Source organism: Lutra lutra, chromosome 14 (assembly GCF_902655055.1).
Source record: "Lutra lutra chromosome 14, mLutLut1.2, whole genome shotgun sequence".
NCBI classification, from domain to species: Eukaryota; Metazoa; Chordata; class Mammalia; order Carnivora; family Mustelidae; genus Lutra; species Lutra lutra.
The window spans coordinates 81,947,400-81,968,746 of record NC_062291.1 but is presented as its reverse complement, the minus strand read 5'-3'; the positions used below and the strand labels follow the sequence as shown (position 1 = coordinate 81,968,746).

The 21,347-nt window shown below is 39.5% G+C and overlaps 1 protein-coding gene across 3 annotated transcripts in view; it reads right to left on the bottom strand.

Moving 5' to 3' along the window:
- Positions 1–21,347, bottom strand: part of ZRANB1 (zinc finger RANBP2-type containing 1) — a 58,637-nt gene that overhangs the window by 6,324 nt on the left and 30,966 nt on the right. For 2 of the 3 annotated variants that reach the window (XM_047703470.1, XM_047703469.1), the window contains exons 3-6: positions 11,074–11,261; positions 6,641–6,794; positions 3,717–3,788; positions 2,780–2,978 (exon numbers count right to left, since the gene is read on the bottom strand). In XM_047703470.1, the coding sequence (XP_047559426.1) occupies positions 2,780–2,978; positions 3,717–3,788; positions 6,641–6,794; positions 11,074–11,261 (613 nt within the window). Of the gene's footprint in view, positions 1–2,779; positions 2,979–3,716; positions 3,789–6,640; positions 6,795–11,073; positions 11,262–15,913; positions 16,036–21,347 lie in introns of all 3 variants that reach the window. The other variant, XM_047703471.1, reaches the window with a different exon arrangement.

Genomic DNA, 21,347 nt, shown 5'->3' with positions numbered 1-21,347 from the left:
CCTTATTAAGGGGCTCATGCAGCTGGTGACTTTAAGTTGAAGCCAGGGCTCACTGACCATTCCAAAAATCCTAGGACCCTTAAAAATGCTAAATACACTCCGCTCTATACAAGAACAACAAAGCCTGGATGACAGCACATCCATTTTGAGTATAATTTGCTAAATATTTTATATATTTATATATATGTAATTTGCTAAATATTTTAAATGCCTAATGCTTACCCCTCAGGTAAAAAAACTCCTTTCAAATTATGACTGGCAGTCATAAGGCATAATGGACAGACAGACATATGACAGACAGCACTGACAGTTCACCTGATCACCCAAGATGGAGACAGAGAGCCAGACTGTTTTCATGCCTGCTAACACAACATTCATTCTGCAGCCCATGATCAAGGAGTAATTTCACCCTTCAGGTCATTATTCCAAGTAAGCCCATAGCTAGCTGCCATACACACGGATTCCACACAGGGATATGGGCAAAGAAACGGAAAAACTTCTGGAAAGGATTCACCATTCTGGATGCAACTAAGAACATTTATGATTCATGGAAAGAAGTCAAAAAAACATCTACAGGCGTCTGGAAAAAGTTGATTCTAACCCTCACAGATGACTTGGAGGTGTTCAAGACCTGAGTGGAAGAAGTCACCACAGCTGTGGTGGGAATAACAACAGAGCCAGAATGAGAAGCAGGGCATCGAGATGGGATTGAAGCGCTGTGACCTCATGACAGAACTTGAACAGATGAGGACTTGCTTGGGATGGACGAGCAGAGAGTGGTTTTTTGCAATGGACTCTAATCCTGGTGGAGATGCTGTGAAGGCTGATGAAATGCCAACAAAGGCTTGAGACGGTCACATAAACTTGGCTGGTGAAGCAGCAGCAGGGTTTGAGAGGACAGACTCCAATGCTGAAAGGAATTCTGACTGGGTAAAATGCATCAAACAGCATGACATGCTACAGAGAAATCATCTGTGAAGAGTCAACTGATGCAGCAAACTTTGCTGCCATCTTATTTTAAGAAACGGCCACCCTCCCCTGATCAGCCAGCAGTCATCAATGTTGAGGCAAGACCCTCCACCAGCAAAAAGATTATGACTCACTGAAAGCTCAGATGATGGTTAGGGTCTCCTACCAATCAACTATTTTTAAAATTAAGGTATAGTTTTTTAAGACTTCATGTTATTGCACACTTGACTACGGACTACACTTTCATATGCACTGGGAAGCCAAAGTTTCCTTTGGCTCACTTTACTACAATATCACTTTACTGCAGTGGTCTGACACGGAACCCACAGTATCTCCGAGGTTCACCTGTGTGCATTATACATCCAATCAGGTCACCATCATGGCTTGCCAGCCAGAGAGCTTTTTAATGTTTTTAAGGTGACCTCAAATTCTTCCTGTCTTACATTATGCTTTGATCTATACTTTAGCTCTCAAAAAAGCGACGATACTGCTTCCATTTACACTTACTGATAGTATGTACTTACTCTGGGTCAGGCTATTGGAGGCACCAGATCTTCCAAAATGAAACACAACAAAATCTCTATTCTCATGGAGTTTATGTTCTAATGGACTTCACATAACCCCTCAATACTGACAAAAAAATTCACAAGTGCTGAAAAATTACACAGAGGCACTAGGGACGCAGAGTTTTTTTGGAGTAAGGCCATTATTATCATTATTGTGTGAGCATTCAATTAAGTGTAAAAAGAAAAAAGAACACATTTTAATTAGCTTAGCTTCTTTCAGCCTCAATTTTTTTCATTTATGATAACAGAGGTAATGTATATACAGAACCAAGAAAACACTCTAAGTCAAGACCAGTCATATACTTGGTTGGATGCTGGGTAAAAAATACACACACACACACACACACACACACACACACACACAGGATCCCCCTCTATCTGAAAGATTGCTTCGTACCCCTTCACCTTTACTAAAGACCTATCTTAGCACCTGTTTTTGCTAGCCAAAAAGAAACCCAATGAGGATTTTCACTTCTACAAGATGGTAACTGCACTTTGCTTTACTCCATTTCAGCTCACAAAAGGATTCCCGGGAATGCTCTACTTTCAAATAGCAGGGAAAACTGTCTACACAAAGAACATTTCTGAGATAACTAGAAGATGTGATAGGGACTGTATCCTGGATAACAGAGTCCTTGCTGATTTTCTCAGATGTGGTAATAAGGACTCGGTTAGGTAAGAGAATATCCTTGTTCTTCAATGATATAGAGAGATACTGTCAGTGGAACAGCATCATGGGGACTTAAACCAAATGGCAAAGGGAGGTGTTTACATATGTAGAGATGAAGCATATGTGGGGGTACAGATTAACAACTAGGCAGGAAATATTGGGGTCCGTTGCACTGATACGTATATATTTTTTTAACTTTACTGTGGATTTCAAAATTTGCAAGATAAAAATGTGGTCTGAAGATTATGTGCCTCAGGAAGAAAAAAAATCTTGTAATACAATGCTAACAATCTTAAATTTCAACATAAACATGAATTCATAACACTTAAAAATATGAGCAAAGACCTATTTAACTTCAAATGTTTCTATATAAAAGTTAGCAAAATCTATCAAAATGTTTAAAGTGTCTCAATGTGCAAAAAAACAAAGTTTTCTCTCCAGCTTCCACAGAAAATATAAGAGGCAAAAAGTATCCCAACACACACACACACACACACAAAAGTATCCCAACACTACAGGGAAATGATGCGGCAAGAGCAAGCCTGCTTTTACACAGGGAAGGACAACAGCTCACCAATGTGAACAGTCATGCAGGCTGTCATGCAGGGCTTTCCGGAGCACCGAGTCCTTGTCGTAAATGCCCCAGGTAGCCTGGAGCACGGAATCAAGTAAGCAATCTCCTGCAGTCCGGTTCCAAAGTGCGTACAGCCGACTGTCCAAACGCGTAGCCAACTCCAAAGACCAGTTTATAATTGGGGATTCTTCTTCTAACTCTATATAAGGAATTTAAGTAACATGTTCATTTTCATGCAATTTAGGACTATTCACTGGAAGAAAGAACCCATTCTCTAGATGTTGTTAAGTTGATGTTCATTTACTATTAAACAACTAAATAAATCTGATCAACTGGAATACAAACCTTCCAAGTAGTTGAAACATCTGTGGCCCTAGAATAATTTTCTCAACTTTTTTTTTTTTTTTAAAAGACTTTATTTATTTGACAGAGAGAGAGAGACCACAAGTAGACAGAGGGGGAAGCGGGGATGGGGTGGGGAGCAGGCTCCCCACTGAGCAGAGAGCCCAATCTCTGTGGGGCTCGATCCCAGGACCCTGGGATCATGACCTGAGCCAAAGGCAGAGGCTTTAACCTCCTGAGCCACCCAGGTGCCCCAATTTTCTCAACTTTTAAGTTCTTTACTATTTGCTGAGAATGCTTAATACAGAAATATACACATTCTAGAACAGGAAGTAGAAAACCAAGGCTTAAAAACTTTTATACCCTTATTCCATCACAATTAAGAGCCATGAATGAGCATTCTTAAAATTTTTTCCAGTTTTATCAAGATATAATTAACAGAATGAGCATTTTTAACAGCACTGCTCCTAAGGACTTTACATTTTCAATTAAAGTAAAAATAAAACAAGTCAACCATACACTGAACTGCTCTAAGCCTTAAAAAAAGCAAAGAGTATATGGATATTGAACTAAATCACATTAATTCCACACTTACCTTTCTGAACATCTCTATCAAGCACCTCATCAAATAGTTTTTCCTGGACTGTTGGAGGCAAGTCTTCAATATCTACAAAGAAAAAAACAAGACTCAGAAGATTTTCTTATGTCTTATAACTTAATAAATTTGATGTAAGGATCTAATAGTGACTTCCTCTAAAATAGTTCTCTTGGGGCGCCTGGGTGGCTCAGTGGGTTAAGCCTCTACCTTCGGCTCAGATCATGATCTCAGGGTCCTGGGATCGAGCCCCGCATCAGGCTCTCTGCTTAGCGGGGAGCCTGCTTCCTCCACTCTCTCTGCCTGCCTCTCTGCCTACTTGTGATCTCTGTCAAATAAATAAATAAAATCTTTAAAAAAAAAATTAAAATAGTTCTCTTGCTGGGACAGCTAGGTGGTTCAGTCCAACGCTTGGCTTCAGCTCAGGTCATGATCTCAGGTTGTGAGATCAAGCCCCACACTGGGTGCTCGGCACAGAGTCTGCTTGAGATTCTCCCCCCTTCTACTGCCCACTACTTATGCGTTCTCTCAAATAAATTTAAAAAAATTAAAAAAAAAAAAAGTCCTTCCTTGCAGTGAAGGCTGTCAAGTGGCTTTTTATAAAAAAAAAAAAACAAAAAATCAAAAAAAATATGCATGTATAATGTGTGTGCATAAATGGAACATGAAAGATTTCCTTTCTATACTTCCTTAGCAAAACTGTTAACTAAAAACAGTAAAAAGAGTATTTGGACCAATAATTACATCTAACTATTATCAAAAAGATAAGAGATAATAACGTTGGCAAGGATGTGGGGAAAGGGAACCCTTGTGCACAGTTAGTGGAATGTAAACTGGTGCAGCCACCATGGAAAACATGGAGGTTCCTCAAAATGTCAGAAGTATCATGATCCAGCAATCCCACATCTGGGTATACATCCAAAGGGAATGAAAACAGGATAATGAAGAGGTACTAAACTCCTATGCGTGTCGCAGCATTACTCACAACAGCTGAGATATAGACAATGGATGAATTAAGATGGGGGAGGCTGTAAAATGGTGTTACTCAGCCAGGTGAAAGAAAGAAATCCTCCCATTTGCAACAACACCAGTGAACACTGAGGGCATTAGGCTAAGTGGAATTAGCCAGAGAAAGACAAATTAAATACTGCATGGTAATACTTCCATATGGGCTCTTTAAAAAAAACAAAAACAAAAACAAAAAAAAAACACACACATACAAAAAAAAAAAAACTCATAAAAACAGGGTAGAAAAGAGGTTGCATGGGGGCTGGGGGGTAGTGAAGAAAAGAGAGATTGGTAAAAGGGTACAAAAACACCCAAGCTATGAAATGAATAAAGCTGAACACCTAACGTCAAAACCATGGTAACTGTATAACATAAATTTGCTAGCAGAGTGAAACTTTTATGTTCTCACCAAAACAGATAAGTAAACCAAATATGTAAGACAATGGGTGTGTTAATTAACTAGATGCAGGAAACCCTTTCACAATGTATGCATATATGAAATCACAATCACCCTAACCCTAACCCTAGATACTTGAAATATTTGGCAATTTTACAGGACAATTATCCCTCAGTAAAACAGAAAAAAATATCTGATATTCAAGATTATGAAACAGAAACAACATACAAATATTTATCTGCCCCACACTCTCAACCTCTGCTCAGGCCTACTGTTTTCAGGCTTTAGAATCTTCTCATACAAGTTAATGAACCATTAATTACTGGCATACAGATCCCTGTTTTTGTCATCTTCCTCAAATTCTCCATGCTTTGTTCACTTACTAATGCAGCAGTCTACCCTTAAAATAAAGCATTACCCTTCAAAAAAAAAAAAAGGCTATTTTCAAGTCAAAATAAAAATCTAAACATTACCAAAGCAAGCTTAAGTGTACAGAGAATGCACTTCAAGTGAACTTTGTCTGATTTTAAAATACTAGAGCACCTGTGTGGCTCAGTTAAGCATCTGCCTCTTGATTTGGGCTCAGGTCATGATTTTAGGGTTGTGAAGTCAAGCCCCACACTGGGCTCAGCACTTAGTGCGGAGTCTGCTTGGTCCTCTCCCTCTTCTTCCCCCATCACCCTCCTCGTGCTCGCTCACTCACTCTCTAAAATAAATTAAATCTTAAAAAAAAAGAGAAAAAGTTGGGGCGCCTGGGTAGCTCAGTGGGTTAAAAGCCTCTGCCTTCAGCTCAGGTCATGATCCCAGGGTCCTAGGATCCAGCCCCGCATCCGGCTCTGTGCTCTGCAGGGAGCCTGCTTCCTCCGCTCTCTCTCTGCCTACTTGTGATCTCTCTCTGTCAAAGAAATAAATAAAATCTTTAAAAAAAAAAAAAAAAAAAAAAAACTTAGTTATTATCTCCCTACCATTTGTAAACGTCCTTGTTCATGTCAATATAAAAGCTCAAGACACTCAGAACCAAGATGGAAGAAGCTTTATTTTAGAAACTTCTGGTATATATAATGAGTGAAGAACATAATGACACTTTGCAAAAGAATGCCAGTATCTTTGATTCAAATAATGACTCCACCCATCAAAAGCCAGAGTTCTAATCCTATCTGTTAATATCAATAACCAATACCCACGTAATTTTAAAATAGGTATGAAAAAGGAAAAAAGAGTACACTGATATCATAAACTAAACCTGAAGGGAAAAATAAACACGTAAAACAGATTTTTTAAAATATATAAGGCCCACACAGAAATCAGTTATATCAGCTGCTATCTTCCTACCAGATCCAAAGCACAAATTTACAAGGAGCCCTTGTACTGGTCACTTCCAGGTAGTCAAATAATTTAAAATGCACATATAGTAGCTTAAGTTACCTGCTTTCTAACAAAAACAATTTCACTCACACATTTAAAAAAAAAAAATCATAATAGAGTGAAAATTTCTTTTCACATTGAAATTTGGAGTTACCTGCTGGCAAGGTAAATGTTACAAGGTCAGTTAGAAAATAGCAAGCAAAATCCCCCTTTCTCTGATGAAGAGAGGCCGCTATCTCTCGCCGGATCTGCTCTGTCAGTTCAGGACACACCATTGCTGGAATACACTTTGCTGCTTGTTGAGACACCTTAAATACAAAAGAAACTTCCTCTGGATCTCATTTATCATTAACAAAAGCAGAAAACAACAATATTTAAGAGAAATTACCAAACCTTCCCAGTAACTCAGGATGTTAATTTTAAAACAGATAAGGGATTAATTCCTCACCAGTGGAAATATGTTTCATTACAACTTTGCAGGAAAATAGCCAAAAAATGCTTTACCTTCTGACTCAGGAAATTCACTTCTTAGGAATTTATCCCAAGGAAATATATAAAGAATTAGATTAAAATATGATGTAAAATGGTATTGTTCACAAAGGTTCATCCTAGGACAGGGAGGGAGGACAAAAAACCACCTAAGACTAAGCATCATGCCCACAATAAAAGCATTCTTTAAAAAAAAAAACAAAAAACAGGAAATTTTAGCTCACGGAGAAAGATGAAAGTACAAACACACTTCTTCTGGGTTAAGAATACTTCAAGTATCCTGACGAAGAATACTTCAAGTATCCTGACGTGGAATAAAGAAAGCATGATATTTTTAAAGGGTTAGTTTTCCACCGACCTCAAATCCTTCCCCATTGGTTATAACTCTGAATATTTAAAGAAGCAATTGGCTTCTCTCCAAGTGTAGAACAGACAACAAACCTTCGAAGTATAGCCAGCCAGACAGGAATGAAATGGGAGCAGTGACGTGCTCGTGAGCACTAAGAGAACTTCTAAGAGCATGGCTAGAACTTTCCTTATCTCTTTAATGATGGATAGCAACAAATGACGCAAAGATATTTTACATTTAAGCTGTATTCCTTTTGTGGAGTTTAAGACATCTGCATATGAAGAATTTTTAAATCAAAGGTGAGCATCTGCTGGAGAAGAAATGAGTCTGGCGTGAACCCCGAGTGAGTCAGCTCTGCTCTCTGCTGTCACTACAGACCGCAGCCACCAAACAACGTTCCCTATCCTTCACATCTAGCCTCTTCAACCTTATGACTCTCAACCATCTCCTTAGGTTAGTAATTCTTAACTTAGGGCACATGAACTTGGGAAGGACCTGTGAATCTGAATGGGAATTTTCATTAGATTTAAATCCTTCGGGGGCGCCTGGGTGGCTCAGATGGTTAAGCATCTATCTGCCTTCAGCTCAGGTTGTGATCTCTGGGTCCTTAGGATGAGGTAGGGCTCCTGGCTCAGAAGGGAGTCCGCTTCTCCCTCTCCCTCTCCCCCTGCACCCAAGCTCATTCTCTCTGTCTCTCTCTCTCTCGGTATCTGTCTCAAATGAATAAATAAAATCTTTTTTTAAAAAAATTTAAATACTTCATTTTCACTAACCTCCTGTCTATATTTAAAATGCATTCTCTTATATATCACAAATCTAAAATTCTAAAAACTATCATTTCAATATAACTGATTTCTGCAATCTTACTTTTATTTTAGGCATTTAAAAAAACAGTATTATGGGGGCGCCTGGGTGGCTCAGTGGGTTAAAGCCTCTGCCTTCGGCGCAGGTCATGATCCCAGGGTCCTGGGATCGAGCCCCACATCGGGCTCTCTGCTCCGCAGGGAGCCTGCTTCCTCCTCTCTCTCTCTCTCTGCCTGCCTCTCTGCCTACTTGTGATCTCTGTCTGTCAAATAAATAAATAAAATCTTAAAAGAAAAAAAAAAAACAGTATTATGAAAAGGAGTCCGTAGGTTCCACCACATTACCAACAGAGTCCACAATCCAAAACCAATTAAGGGGCACCTGGGTGGCTCAGTGGGTTAAGCTTCTGTCTTTGGCTTGGGTCATGATCCTGGGGTCCTGGGATCAAGCCCCTGCGTCGGGATCTCTGCTCAGCAGGGAGCTGGCTTCCTCCGCCTCTCTCTGCCTGCCCCTCTGCCTACTTGTGACCTCTGTCTGTCAAATAAATGACTAAAACCTTTAAAATAATAATAATAATAAAAATAAAAATAAAATCCAATTAAAACCCCTCCCCCAGACACATATCCCATAATATAAATGTTCTCCTGGTCTCATCCCAAAAGTACTTGGCTCTGTGCTCCCTCTGCAAGCACATCCCTTAGTCCAATCTCCCTACTGGCCCCTTCAGTTCTGTCCTCTGGAGCACCCAACTCCACTGAGATGACATTCCACAACCAATTTTGTTCTTACCCTAGAAATCTACCCCACTCCCACCTCTCCCACAGTGTACCACAGTTGGTCTAGGTGTTCCAGAGGAAATGGGGAAAATGACGGTATGCTGCTTCCTAAGTTTAGTTCCGTCTAGAAGACCCTGAAGCTTCCATCTGGATGACTCTCCTGTGCCTTCTGTCCATCAGATCACTTAGTTCTGGTGAAACTTGCCCTCTGGAGGGGCCCACGTGACCAAGATTTGAAGCTTCCCGCCACAGTCATGCAAGTATGCCTGGATCCAGATCCTCTCACCCCAGTCAAGCCTTCTGACACCTGCAGCTCTGAAAATGTGGCTTTAAGCTCATGAGACCTTGAGCCAAAACCACTCAGCAGAGGAGCTCCTCAATTCCCTACACTCAGAAACTGCCTGAAGGTATTAACTGTTTGTTGTCTAAATGGAGGTGCTAAATGAAGGAGACCTGTTTAGGCAGTAAATATTAAGTACCATGGGGTTCTATTGCTTTCCCACTGTTAGTCCCCAGATGCTCTTAGGAGGTCAGTGACTTATAACAGTCCCGAACTTTCTCACAGCCCTCCACCAGGCTGAGAGGAGTCCGGGAATCCCTCAAAGGACCTGAGCCTTGATTCACAGCTGCCCTCTCTATCCTGTCTCCTGCCACCACCATCGACTACAGCTCTACACGCTTGCCCTGCCAATACAACACCACAAATAGAGCCAGATCTCAAATACTACAGAAACTACCTCTAACTGTTCCATCCCCTGGTTCCAGAACTCTGGTCCTTTTTTAATCACATTGCTGCTTTTCAAACAGTCCCTTTTTCTATTACAGTAAACCTGCCCCTTGTTTTCACCATTACTATCCCCCAAGCCCTTCCCTTTCCCTTTTTGGTGCCTCTGGGGTCACTGGATTCTTATCAAACTGAACAATGGCTAGCCATTTCAATCATGTTTTCAGGTAACCTTCATATTCCTTAATCCCTCCCAGTGCTTTCTATATAATGGTTCCCAATATTGGCAAATTTGAATATGCACATGCATACCACAGAAGCAATTTACTGAGAAAATCTGAATCCACAACTGATCTGACTCCCCGTACTTTTACTCTATTTCTCTTATCATTAAAAGAATTACCTGGATAATATGGCCTCATCCTGAATCGTTGCTCTGCAATCCTTTGTGACATCTGTGTCATTATCTAAGCCCAAGAGCTCAGAACCAACCTGACCCTTCTCTCACCATGACTCCCCACATCCAACTGATCCACTTAATCTTGACTCCAGCCCCATCAAGCACTCTCAAACTGGCCCACTTCCTTCCACTGTCATTGCCACTCCCACTCCTGTACTGACCGAGTGCTTGCCAGCATCACACAGTACTATCCTACAGAGGCTTCCCTCTCTCCCATCCACAGCAGCCCAAACACACCCTGATCTAGCCACTCCCTTGCCCCTCTCCCTAACACTGTGCACAGCCAATTCACTGCCCTAGGAACAATCATCCAGTTCCTTGGCCTAGAAGATCCTTCATAATGCTTCCCTTCCCAGATCCCAATCACCAGCCATCCTGAGCACCTGCAAGTTCCTGACCACAAAACCACCACAAACCACGAGGACCCCTGAATAAATGGTTCCCTTCTCTCCTCTACCCACTTACAAGGCAAACTCCTACTTCTCCTTCGGATTCCACTACAATATTACCTGCTCTAGGTAAGAAGGCAAGATACCCCAAAACACTTTCCCAAGCACTGTCACAGCACCTGGCATTTACATCTATGAGAATACACTCTGTACAGAATTACCTGTTTATTTCTCTACTTTTCTGGATACTCACTGAAGGAAAAGCCAATGCCTTCGTAATTATATCCCTTTTTAGCATCGTACCTAGCACAGAGTAGATACTCAATAAATTTTAGTTAAATGAATGAATGAAAGATACATCCTAGTGTTTTTTAATCAAACTGATGATTCCAATCTTATGGCAAAATGTCCTATTTTAAAAGCATATACCCTTAGGAATTATATACTACTTAAGTTTCAAGTTTAGTGTGAGTTTAAAAGGGAGTAAAAGGAATCTGAAACATTTAAGAACAGTTTAGAAAAACATTACATCAAAAACAAAAATTAATGAACACATTTCTTTCATATAAAATGTTTAACCAAAATGCCATACTGACCTCTGTAAGCAGTATTGCTAGCATATCCTGCCTCTGAAAACGTATAGCCAGATGTACAAGAGTATAGCCAACATCAAAAGCAGAAGGACGGTTCAGCAAACGCACTTCGTCTGCAGTGAGCTGACGGGCAATATCTCCTCCTGATGACTTATACGCTTCTATAGCGGCTAAATCACCTTCTACAACCCCTAGAACAAGGAGCATGATAGAAAAAAGTTTATTTCTATTTTTCTTCAAAAAGCATAAACCTATTACATTCACTCTAAACCCTTTTAAGTGTTTCTCCAGGATTTCTGGATCCCAGGACAACATTTAAATGTCCTAAAGAATATTAAGGAAAACTGGTGTAATCCTCTCCCTTTAATTTCTTTCTAGAACTACCTATTTAGGTACTTACCTTCACATCAGCCCAGGCTCCATGCTCGAGGCTGAGAGGAATCGTTAGATTTTATCAACTGGACCAAAGATCAGTAATCCTGGTATGCAAAACCAAATTTTCGGGGCACCTGGGTGGCTCAGTGAGCTAAGCCTCTGCCTTCCACTCAGGTCATGATCTCAGGATCCTGGGATTAAGCTCTACATCTGAGCTCTCCACTCAGCAGGGAGCCTGCTTCCCCCACCCCCTCTGTCTGCTTCTCTGCCTACTTGTGACTTCTCTGTCAAATAAATAAATAAAATCTTTAAAAAAAAAATTTTATAAAAGACACTAAACTCCTATTCTGGTCCTGACTCTACAGAAACCAAGGAGACAGGGATGTGCTTCCTGTTGGCTTTGGTCTCTCCTGCCCTTTACACCTGCATTTTTTTAGCTGAATCAAAACAAATGCTGAGCCTTCCATACTGCTGTTTAGCTATGAAATAATTATGAGCAATTTAAACCATTTTCAATATAAGTTAAAGTTAGCAGCATTTTGATTTCAGAACCTCTCAAAGCCCAATCTTCCTTATACTCATTTAAGTATTAATATAGTAAAACTTGAACCAGCTGAGTTAGAAGAAAAAAATATGCTAAAATAAAACATTACAAACTAGTTGGGGGTAGAGAGACAAAACAAGTATCACTTTTTCCAAATCCATAAAGAACTTTTTGTTCTCACTAAACCATGTTACTAAACTTAACACAAATTAGTATTAGGTGAAGACAGTACTCCTATTTACTGAGCAGTACAGTACACATCTATGAATAAATACCCTTGGCAAAATACAATAGTGTCGGTAAGCTTCAAATTTAACCACAAATAGTGTTTTACACAAACACACATACACACACACACCCCCCAAGACTGAAGGACCATATAATTTTTTTTTTTTACAGGATTTTGTCTATTTATTGACAGAGAGAGAGGTCACAAGGAGACAGAGAGGCAGGCCGAGAGAGAGGGGGAAGCAGGCTTCCTGCTGAGCAGAAAGCCTGATTCGAGGCTCGATCCCAGGACCCTGAGATCATGACCTGAGTGGAAGGCAGAGGCTTAACCCACTGAGCCACCCAGGTGCCCCAGGACCATATAATTTTAATTTTAAGTGTCCTAACTTATATCAAGAAAAATTTGTTGGGTAAAATGCTGAGGCTAGCTAAAAATATTCTTACTGTATTTTTTAAAAATTCATTTTTTATTGCCATCTTAAATTAGAAATTAAAGAAATAAGAGCTACTCCTTGGAGTCTAATAGATTGGTACATTGCAACAATTTCTCCCAGTTATTAAAAATAACTTTAAAATAATTTAATTCCCATGTTCACTGAATGCCCATGACATGCAAAGCACTGTCTATGCTAGGCAATGTGAGAAACACAGATAGTAAAAACATGATTCCTATACTCAAAACAGTCCTTTCTCATCATATTTACAGGCCATAAAAGGCCAGCTTCAAAAGTTTTCAGACTCTGTGGTCGAGGATGCTTTCTGCAAATCTAGACCCACTCCCCAAAAAAGGATATCCTGCTGCCGAAACAGACATTTTTCAGGTGAAGAAATCCATGATATCAAATGACAACACCTTCTTACAGGAACTTTTATTTTCATGGCCACATAGGTTAATACATTCTTCAATATAAATGCCTAAGTACAGCTGTCACTCCCACTCCCAATATGGAAAAGGCTTTAAAACAATCTTAGGAGGCCCAGTGCCCTGGATAAGTCCTCAGGGCTAAAATGTGATACGACTGGCAGGAATCTTCTCCAAAGGGCAAGCCTTAAGAATAAAAACAGAGGAACCTCCATGCTGTACTGAGCAAAGTAAGTCAATCAGAGAAAGACAATTCTCATATGATCTCCCTGATATAAGGAATTTCAGAGGCAGAGTGGGAGGCTTGGGGGGTAGGGAAGGAAAAATGAAACAAGATGGGATCGGGAGGGAGACAAACCATAAGAGACTCTTAAAATTTCTCGAAACAAACTGAGGGTTGCTGGGAGGAGGCGGGTAGGGAGAGGGTGGCTGGGTTATGGACATTGGGGAGGGTATGTGCTATGGTGAATGCTGTGAGATGTGTAAGCCTGACAATTCACATACCTGTACCCCTGGGACAAATAATACACTATATGTTAATAAAAATAATAAAACACACACACACACACACACACACACGCAAAGAATAGACACAAAGTTCTACTTGAAATAAAAACAACCTATGGTTAGAGTCAAGTACACAAAGAACTCTAAAATTTCTGCTTGTTTTAATGAACAGATGAGAATAACCAAAGAGAGCTCATAGTTTTATGAATAATCTAATGCAGTTCTTCTCTTTAGAACCAAATATGCCCCACTCTGTTTCCTTCCGTGTATATGTATTCCATATGGAAGCAACTACTTTTCATATTAGTCTTATCAAAGCTGTCACTATTTCTAGGTGCCTTCAGTATCACTGCACCTTTTACAGTTTATTATTTATAAAACATATATTTATAAGATTTCTTTATGACATAAGAAAAGCCACCCAAGGACCAAAATGACTCATCACTTTACCTGAGAACACACACAGGAACCATTGCACAGAACATGGATACATCTGTGTACCTATTTAGGCACGTGCATGCACGCGCATGCACACACCTTCTTTTGTTTCCCAAAGACAAAGATGACTGCCAACCAACTTCTAAAATCACAGTCTTCCCTATTTTTAGCTAACTCACCATACAGCTGATGTTTGGAAGAATCTCATCTTAGAAATTCTTGTTTAAGAATTCATTTCCTCTGTCATGTTTGTGAGGGATTTCTGTAATTAGAAACTAACTAACATAATGGGGAGGTACAAACCAAACAGCACAAGGAAGTTGACAAACTGTGCTTTGGAATTATGATTTACAATGTCACCCAGTTGCCTTCAAATTGAGCATTTAAAAAATATATATAAATAGAACTTCAAATGGTGAGCTGCACAGTATATGAATTCTACCTCAATAAAGAGGATACATATACACAAAAACAGGATTTCTATTCATCCAAATCAAAAAAAAACAAAACAATTACTTCCTCCAACCCCAAACTCTACATTGAACTACAGAGTGGGTATGCTGCGGCTCTCCAGCATGGAGCAAAACCAGGAAGGCAGAAAATGAGGATGAACGGAATAAAGAGTCTGTGCTCTATTCTTTACAGCATAAAATCCTCCAAATCTTCTAGAACATGAAAACACAAACATAAATATAGGTACAAAGTAACATTTTAGAGAAAAAGATTTCATCATCTAACGTTTTGGGAATATAGGATTCCATTCTTTTCATTAACTATAATTAAGAACTTAGTTTTAGTTACCAGTGAGTTTTCAGCTACAAAGTACATTTATTACAAGTTCCATGAGACTGTCACTGAACGGTCCACACATTCAGTCTGTCTGTATGACGCCTTGTTTAAAGACAGCTATTGGTTAAAGTTTCCACAGTTTCTTGACAGATGGGTCTTCACTGTAAACAGCGTATTTAAAAGGATCTGGCCCATACTCAGGTAAGGTAAAAAGTTTTATAGCTACTAAACGTTTTCTACTGAGGGGACAAAGTTTAAGATTATACACAAAGCAACTTACAAAATGTCTTTTTGGAGTTATTCACATAATATTTTTACCACCTCTAATATCAGGGGATAAAGGAAAGAAGGAAGAGGGGAGAAGAGCTGGTAGGGAGGAAAAGACAGCAAAATAAACACAGGGGTAAAATCTCACTTTTTGTAAAATGACCAGGAAAAAGCAGAACCGTTCCAACGGAAGAGGTGCTGTATACATGCCTCCTAGTTACTGACTGCTCGCATTCCCTCCAAGAGAGTAACTGAAGGATCTTTCTCTTAATATGTTTTCTGAAAATTTAACAAATGTCTATTACACGTTCTGTCCCTTCTTCTTCCGTGCTACAAAGGCAAATTAAAAGGACAGCTGAAGGCACTCTGAGAAGATTAACTTTACAAAACTAACCTACAGTCTCATCATACATTCGAAACTGACCAAATGAAACACACAGCCAAGCAGGCAGCGGTGCGTAACTACAGATAACGCAGTGTTAACACACTTCTAAACCCATTAATACCTAAGGGTAAATGAAAGTTACTACATCTTGCAAAATACAAAATGTAAAAAAACAACTCATATTGTTCTAGAAGCTGGGCCAGGAGTAGAATTTAACATATTTTGAAGCCACAGGTCACAACTCACTGGGGACTTCACAGCTACTATGGAACTCCGTTGGTTAGAATATGGAGCTGGCTCATAGATGTTTAGAAAATAGACTTATTTTTTTCCCCCATATATGGCACAGTTTTCAAAGTTTCGCCTTATTTTCTTTTATGACATAAGATCATAATGGTAACTAACTTTGAAAAGAATGCCAAATGGTAAAAAAAAAGCCAGGACTTACCTGAGCCCCCATGGGCCAGCTCAACACTACCCTGGAGTTCTATGGTAGCTGTGACATCACAGCATGCTTTATGCTGTGGGGTCAGGGTGGACTTGGAGTCAGCTGGCACAAGTGCAGGAGCCCTTAAAAAGAAAAGTTAGTTTTAAGCGGTAATGTTCACAATGTGCTTTACCATGGTCAGTAGAAAGATGCAGATGCGGTGGCTACAATGTCTGGATTGTTGTCTTCTACCCAGAGTTTAATTCACTTAGGTGGTTTCACATATTTAAAGAAGAAGGAAAAAAAAAAAACTGTACCACCCAATAATACTTTTTCTTTACATCCCTAACCATTTGGCTATAGTCGATCATGAATTGGCTTAGATATTCATATTCACAACTAATTCCTTCAATACTCAAACATGAGCTGCTTTTTAAGTAAAATGTCCTCAATATTTTTGAAGTGTATCTTCAAGTCAACACAAGCTCAGGAGCAATCCCAGGAATAGTGTGAGCAGCCTAGACCACCTCCGAGAAACATTATTCACATAATAACCAAACGCAGCAAGTGAAAATGTACCACTTCTAGTTCTAGAATAGTGCTATAGAACAATAACCTTTTCAAAAACTGAGATGAAAATCACAAATTGGAAATAAATTCTTTAATATACACTATATCAAGATGAGCTCCTATTCAATTCGGCCAATAAACTCACTCCGTTATAAAAACATTCTCTACAGAATAAAAGATTCAATGACTGAGAAGTCAAAATAATCTCTAAGGCCTTCAACGATTCCATTATTTATCATGACAAACTATGCCAAATTTAATTTATACTTTGGCGCTCTTACGTCTTTACATCTCTGATTAGACTCTTCGCAACCCAACTGCTGAAGTATAAACCCCCAAAGTCATGAAAAAATACCTGACTTGACAGATACCTTCAAGAGAAAGAAGATCTCGCCATGTAGGAAGAATTACTGCTGAGAGCACCATGGAAGGACTTAAAGAACAGGTCACAAAGTTATCTTTGGGAAGGGGATGAGAGATGAGGGCCAGTGTTAACAGTTAAAGGAACGTGAGTTCGAATTACAAAGTCACTGAAAATACTGGACAAAGAGTCAACTGAGGAGATAATTAGGGTTCTTAAAAACCTAGGCTGGCTTCCAGTTATATAAAACACTATATGTCAAAATCACATTCACCACTGAAAAGTCAAGTCCCAAAAGTTTTCGGACTACAAGTAAAAATTTTGCATACAACTGGGCCATGTTATCCTGGCTGCATCTGAAACCAAATTTTAGATTTTTAGAATTACACTATTTTAGATAGGCCTGAAGGAACTACTGAACAGTTGAGCCCACTCTCTTTCACACGTCATGGAAGAGTTTATAAAAGGAAAGACTCTTATGGACATATAACATTATACTGTTCATAGTACGTCCATGTAACTCTTCTAGCCAGAGATACTGATAGAATCAAGACAGAATCATCAAAATGGAAGAGATGTTAAAAAGTTACTTAGTCCAAAAAAAAAAAAGTTCCTTAGTCTGTCTTAATAAGGCTTCTGGGTAGAAGCACAAAACTATAAAGCTCCTATGATTTGCCACCGCGAGAGAAAGTTCCAGTTTCAGTGAATACCCACGGCCACACAAGTATCCATGTAAGCGAAGTGGCAGATTTTCCTCAAAAGTTTCAGGCCCACATATCCCACAACCCATTAGACAGTCCCACTACATCCTGTCTAAAACTGAACTTCACGTCTCCTGTGTTTAGGAGAAATGATCCAACCAAAACCCTGGACATCTTTCTTAACTCCTCTTCCCTCAGTCTCCATATCAACTTTGCCAAGTTTTGTCAATCCTGCCTTTTAAGTCTCTCTCAAATACATCCCCCATCCCATCTCCACTGCCTCTCTTCTACTAGGTCAAGGCTGCACTCTCCCGAAGATTACTCTAATGTCCTCTTTCCAGTGGGCAGCTTGCCTGAAGTGCTGCTCCATTCCAATCTAGTCTCCATACTGACCAGAGTGATCATTCTAAACCACAAATCTGATCAAGGCGGTCTCCTTCTAAATGTTTACCACTGTCCTTATGTTAAGAGCTAAACTCCTCAACCAGGTCCACAGACCCTGAAAGGTCCAGCATCACCCCGCTGCATCACCCCGCAGCACTACTCTGCAGCTCCCACACTACACATCAACCCTGCTTAACTCCATCAGTTGTTCTCTTGACTCTGAGTGGTCTTAACACATGCAATTCCCTCAGATCAAAACATTCTTCCCTCTTCTCTTTAAGGTTTTGGCTTAGATGTCACTTCCTCCTGAAACCCCTTTCCAGATCCTCTATTACCTTATCCTTCCTCTACTAAACTCATCATGCTCTACTGACTTATTAAATTTTATCTTCCTCTATCAGAGCACAAGCTCCCTGAAAGCCATGACTTCTTTCACAGTGCTTGGGAAAACACTCCATGAATATCTAAGTGTGAAAATAAATGGACCAACAAAGAAAAGGTAAAAACTGCACCAAGTGCAGTTTTTTCCAAAGTCAATTCTGGAGGGTGAACAAGACGAACATTTGCCTTATCAGATTTTTAAATACATAATAAAGCCATAATTACTTAAGCAAAAGTATGATACTGATATAAAAAACAAACATCAAAATAGCCTCAAAACAAATGACGTAGAATCATCCTATGTATAACAAAACCACCCAAATGGTATGGGGAAATAATTAATAAATCATATTAATGGAATTTAGAAAAATATTTTAATTCTTAGTTCAATCTGAAAGACTGAGGAAAACAACAAAGATAAAGCGTCATTAACATAATTTTCCCCACACTCCCCACAAAAAAAGCGGGGAGGGGGGAATTTGCAAATTCCATTGCAAATATGACTGATGCAAGTTTTTAGTGTGTTTATATTTAAACTTCATATAATTTGCTACAAAAATAAAAGGAAAATGGGCAGAAGACATAAATCAACAATTCACAGGGAAAAATACAAATCTTGACCAGGCAAGATAGTACGCTTCCCTTACTAACAAATCCCAGCAAAGACCCAGCCACACCATCACTCTGGCCCTGCTGATGGGTGACAATCCGGGCAGTCTTCCGGGCAGCTAATCACCAACACGCCTATGTCTGTATCATCTGATCATGTAATTCCCTTTTGTCGAACCCAAGAAAATAGTTCAAAATGCTGACAATGTTGCTCAGCAAAACACTATCAGAATAAAAAATGTTCAAATAACCCAAAGGCTAAGGGGCAAGTTAAAAGTATAGCAACTTAAATGTCCTATTACACACTCATTTTTTAAAAGATGAAAACATTTTTTTGGATGAAAACATTGTTATTACTTCAGAATATAATGTTCAACAAAAGAAGTACAATTTCAATTACATAAAAATAAGTAAATGTAAAAACACTGAAAATACACAATAACATGACAGATTTCCTCTAAACACGGATGCTTTACACTACTTTTTTCACAGCTTTTATCTCTGAAATATTCTACAATGAGCATGCTCTGCTTTTATTATTTAAAAATGAACCAAACTCTCATATACTGTTTTAAGAAGTCAGTACATAATGTCTAAACTTGATGAAACAAGAAGATTGGTGGGTCCTTCCAGAGATGAACAAAATATGGTATGTACAGTATTATTCAGCCTTAAAAAGGAAGCAAGTTCTCACATGTGCTGCTACAGGAATAAAGTCTAGAGACATTACACTAAATTAAACAAGCGAGTCACAAAAGAACACCATGTGATTCCACTTATGTGAGGTACCCAGAGAACAGTCAAATGCACAGAAACTAGAGTGGTGGTTGCTGGGGGCTGGAGGAAGAGGGAGATGGGAATCTCTTGTTCACGGGTACAGGGTTCAGTTCTGCAAAATGAAAAAAGTTCCAGAGATGGACGGTGGTGATGCCTGCATGGTATGAACGTACTTAATGCCACTGAACTGTACATTACAAGTGGTTCAGGTGGCGGCCGCCTGCTTGGTGCCGTTACTTACCGACTCTCGATCTGGGCTCAGGTGGTGATCTCAGCGTCCCAAGACTAAGCCCCATGTCCAGCTCCATGCTCAGTGGGAAGCTGGCTTGAGATTCTCTCTCCCTTTCCTGGCCCCTCCCACTTGTGCTCTAAAATAAATAAATAAATCTTCTTAAATAGTTCAGATGGCAAATTTTGTCACATGTATTTTACCACATTTAAAGTTTTTGGGTTTTTTTAAGATTTTTTTTTTTTAATTTATTTATTTGACAGACAAAGATCACAAGTAGGCAGAGAGGCAGGCGGGGGGGAAGCAGGATCCTTGCCGAGCAGGGAGCCCGATGCAGGGCTCGATCCCAGGACCCTGAGATCATGACCTGAGCCGAAGCCAGAGGCTTTAGCCACTGAGCCACCCAGATGCCCCCACATTTAAAGTTTTAAAACAGAGAAAAAAAACATGACACGAGGACATAATTCAGACATATCAGAGGTGCTGCTTTAAATAGTATCACCTATGTAGTATTTCTCCCTCCCCCCAAAAAAAGATAAAATATTTTAATTTAATCTAATATAATTTCCATATTGAGTGTCATTCTGTGAAAAAACTGCCTGGACTCTTTGCAAATGTTTATCTCATGAAAGAGTAAATAAAAAAACAACCAAAAACCATCTGAGGCACTGTTTAGAAATGAGGGGCCTAAAATGAGGGGCCTAACGAGAGAACACTAATAGAGAAGATGTCCAACCCTTGATTGGGGTTGCAGCAAAATCTATTAGTGAAACTGAATATGGACTCTCAATATTAAATTTTCTGATAATCATATTATATAGTTATGCAGGGAAAATGTCTGTTTTAAGGACATACATGCTGAACTATATGGGGCAAATGTCGAGACATCTGCAATTACCTCGCAAATTGTTCAGGAAATACAGAAAGAGAGTCAATGTGGCAAAGTATCAACAACTGGAAAATCTAGGTCAAAGGCATATATATAGTTAATACTTGTAACTTTTCTGCAGGTTTTGAGATTTCTCAGAATAGTGGCGCCTGGCTGGCTCAGTCGTTAAGTGTCTGCCTTCGGCTCAGGTCATGATCCCGGGGTCCTGGGACAGAGCCCCACATTGGGCTCCCTGCTTGGCGGGAAGCCTGCTTCTCCCTCCCCCACTCCCCTGGCTTGTGTTCCTTCTCTCACTGTCTCTGTCGAATAAATAAATAAATACATCTTTTAAAAAAAAAAAATTGAAATTTCTCAGAATAAAAAGTTAATGGGGGGAAAAGTTGTCTCTGCACAGCAGGACTGGGAGTGAAAAAAAGAAAAAGGGGTTTTCTTTATAAACTCTTCCCTCTCTACAGCTTGATTTTTTTTAATGTGCATAGTTTCCTTTAATAAGTGTTTTAAATTAAAGTTATTTAACAGTAAAGTTCACTGGAGTCTAAACACATCTTTTTTTA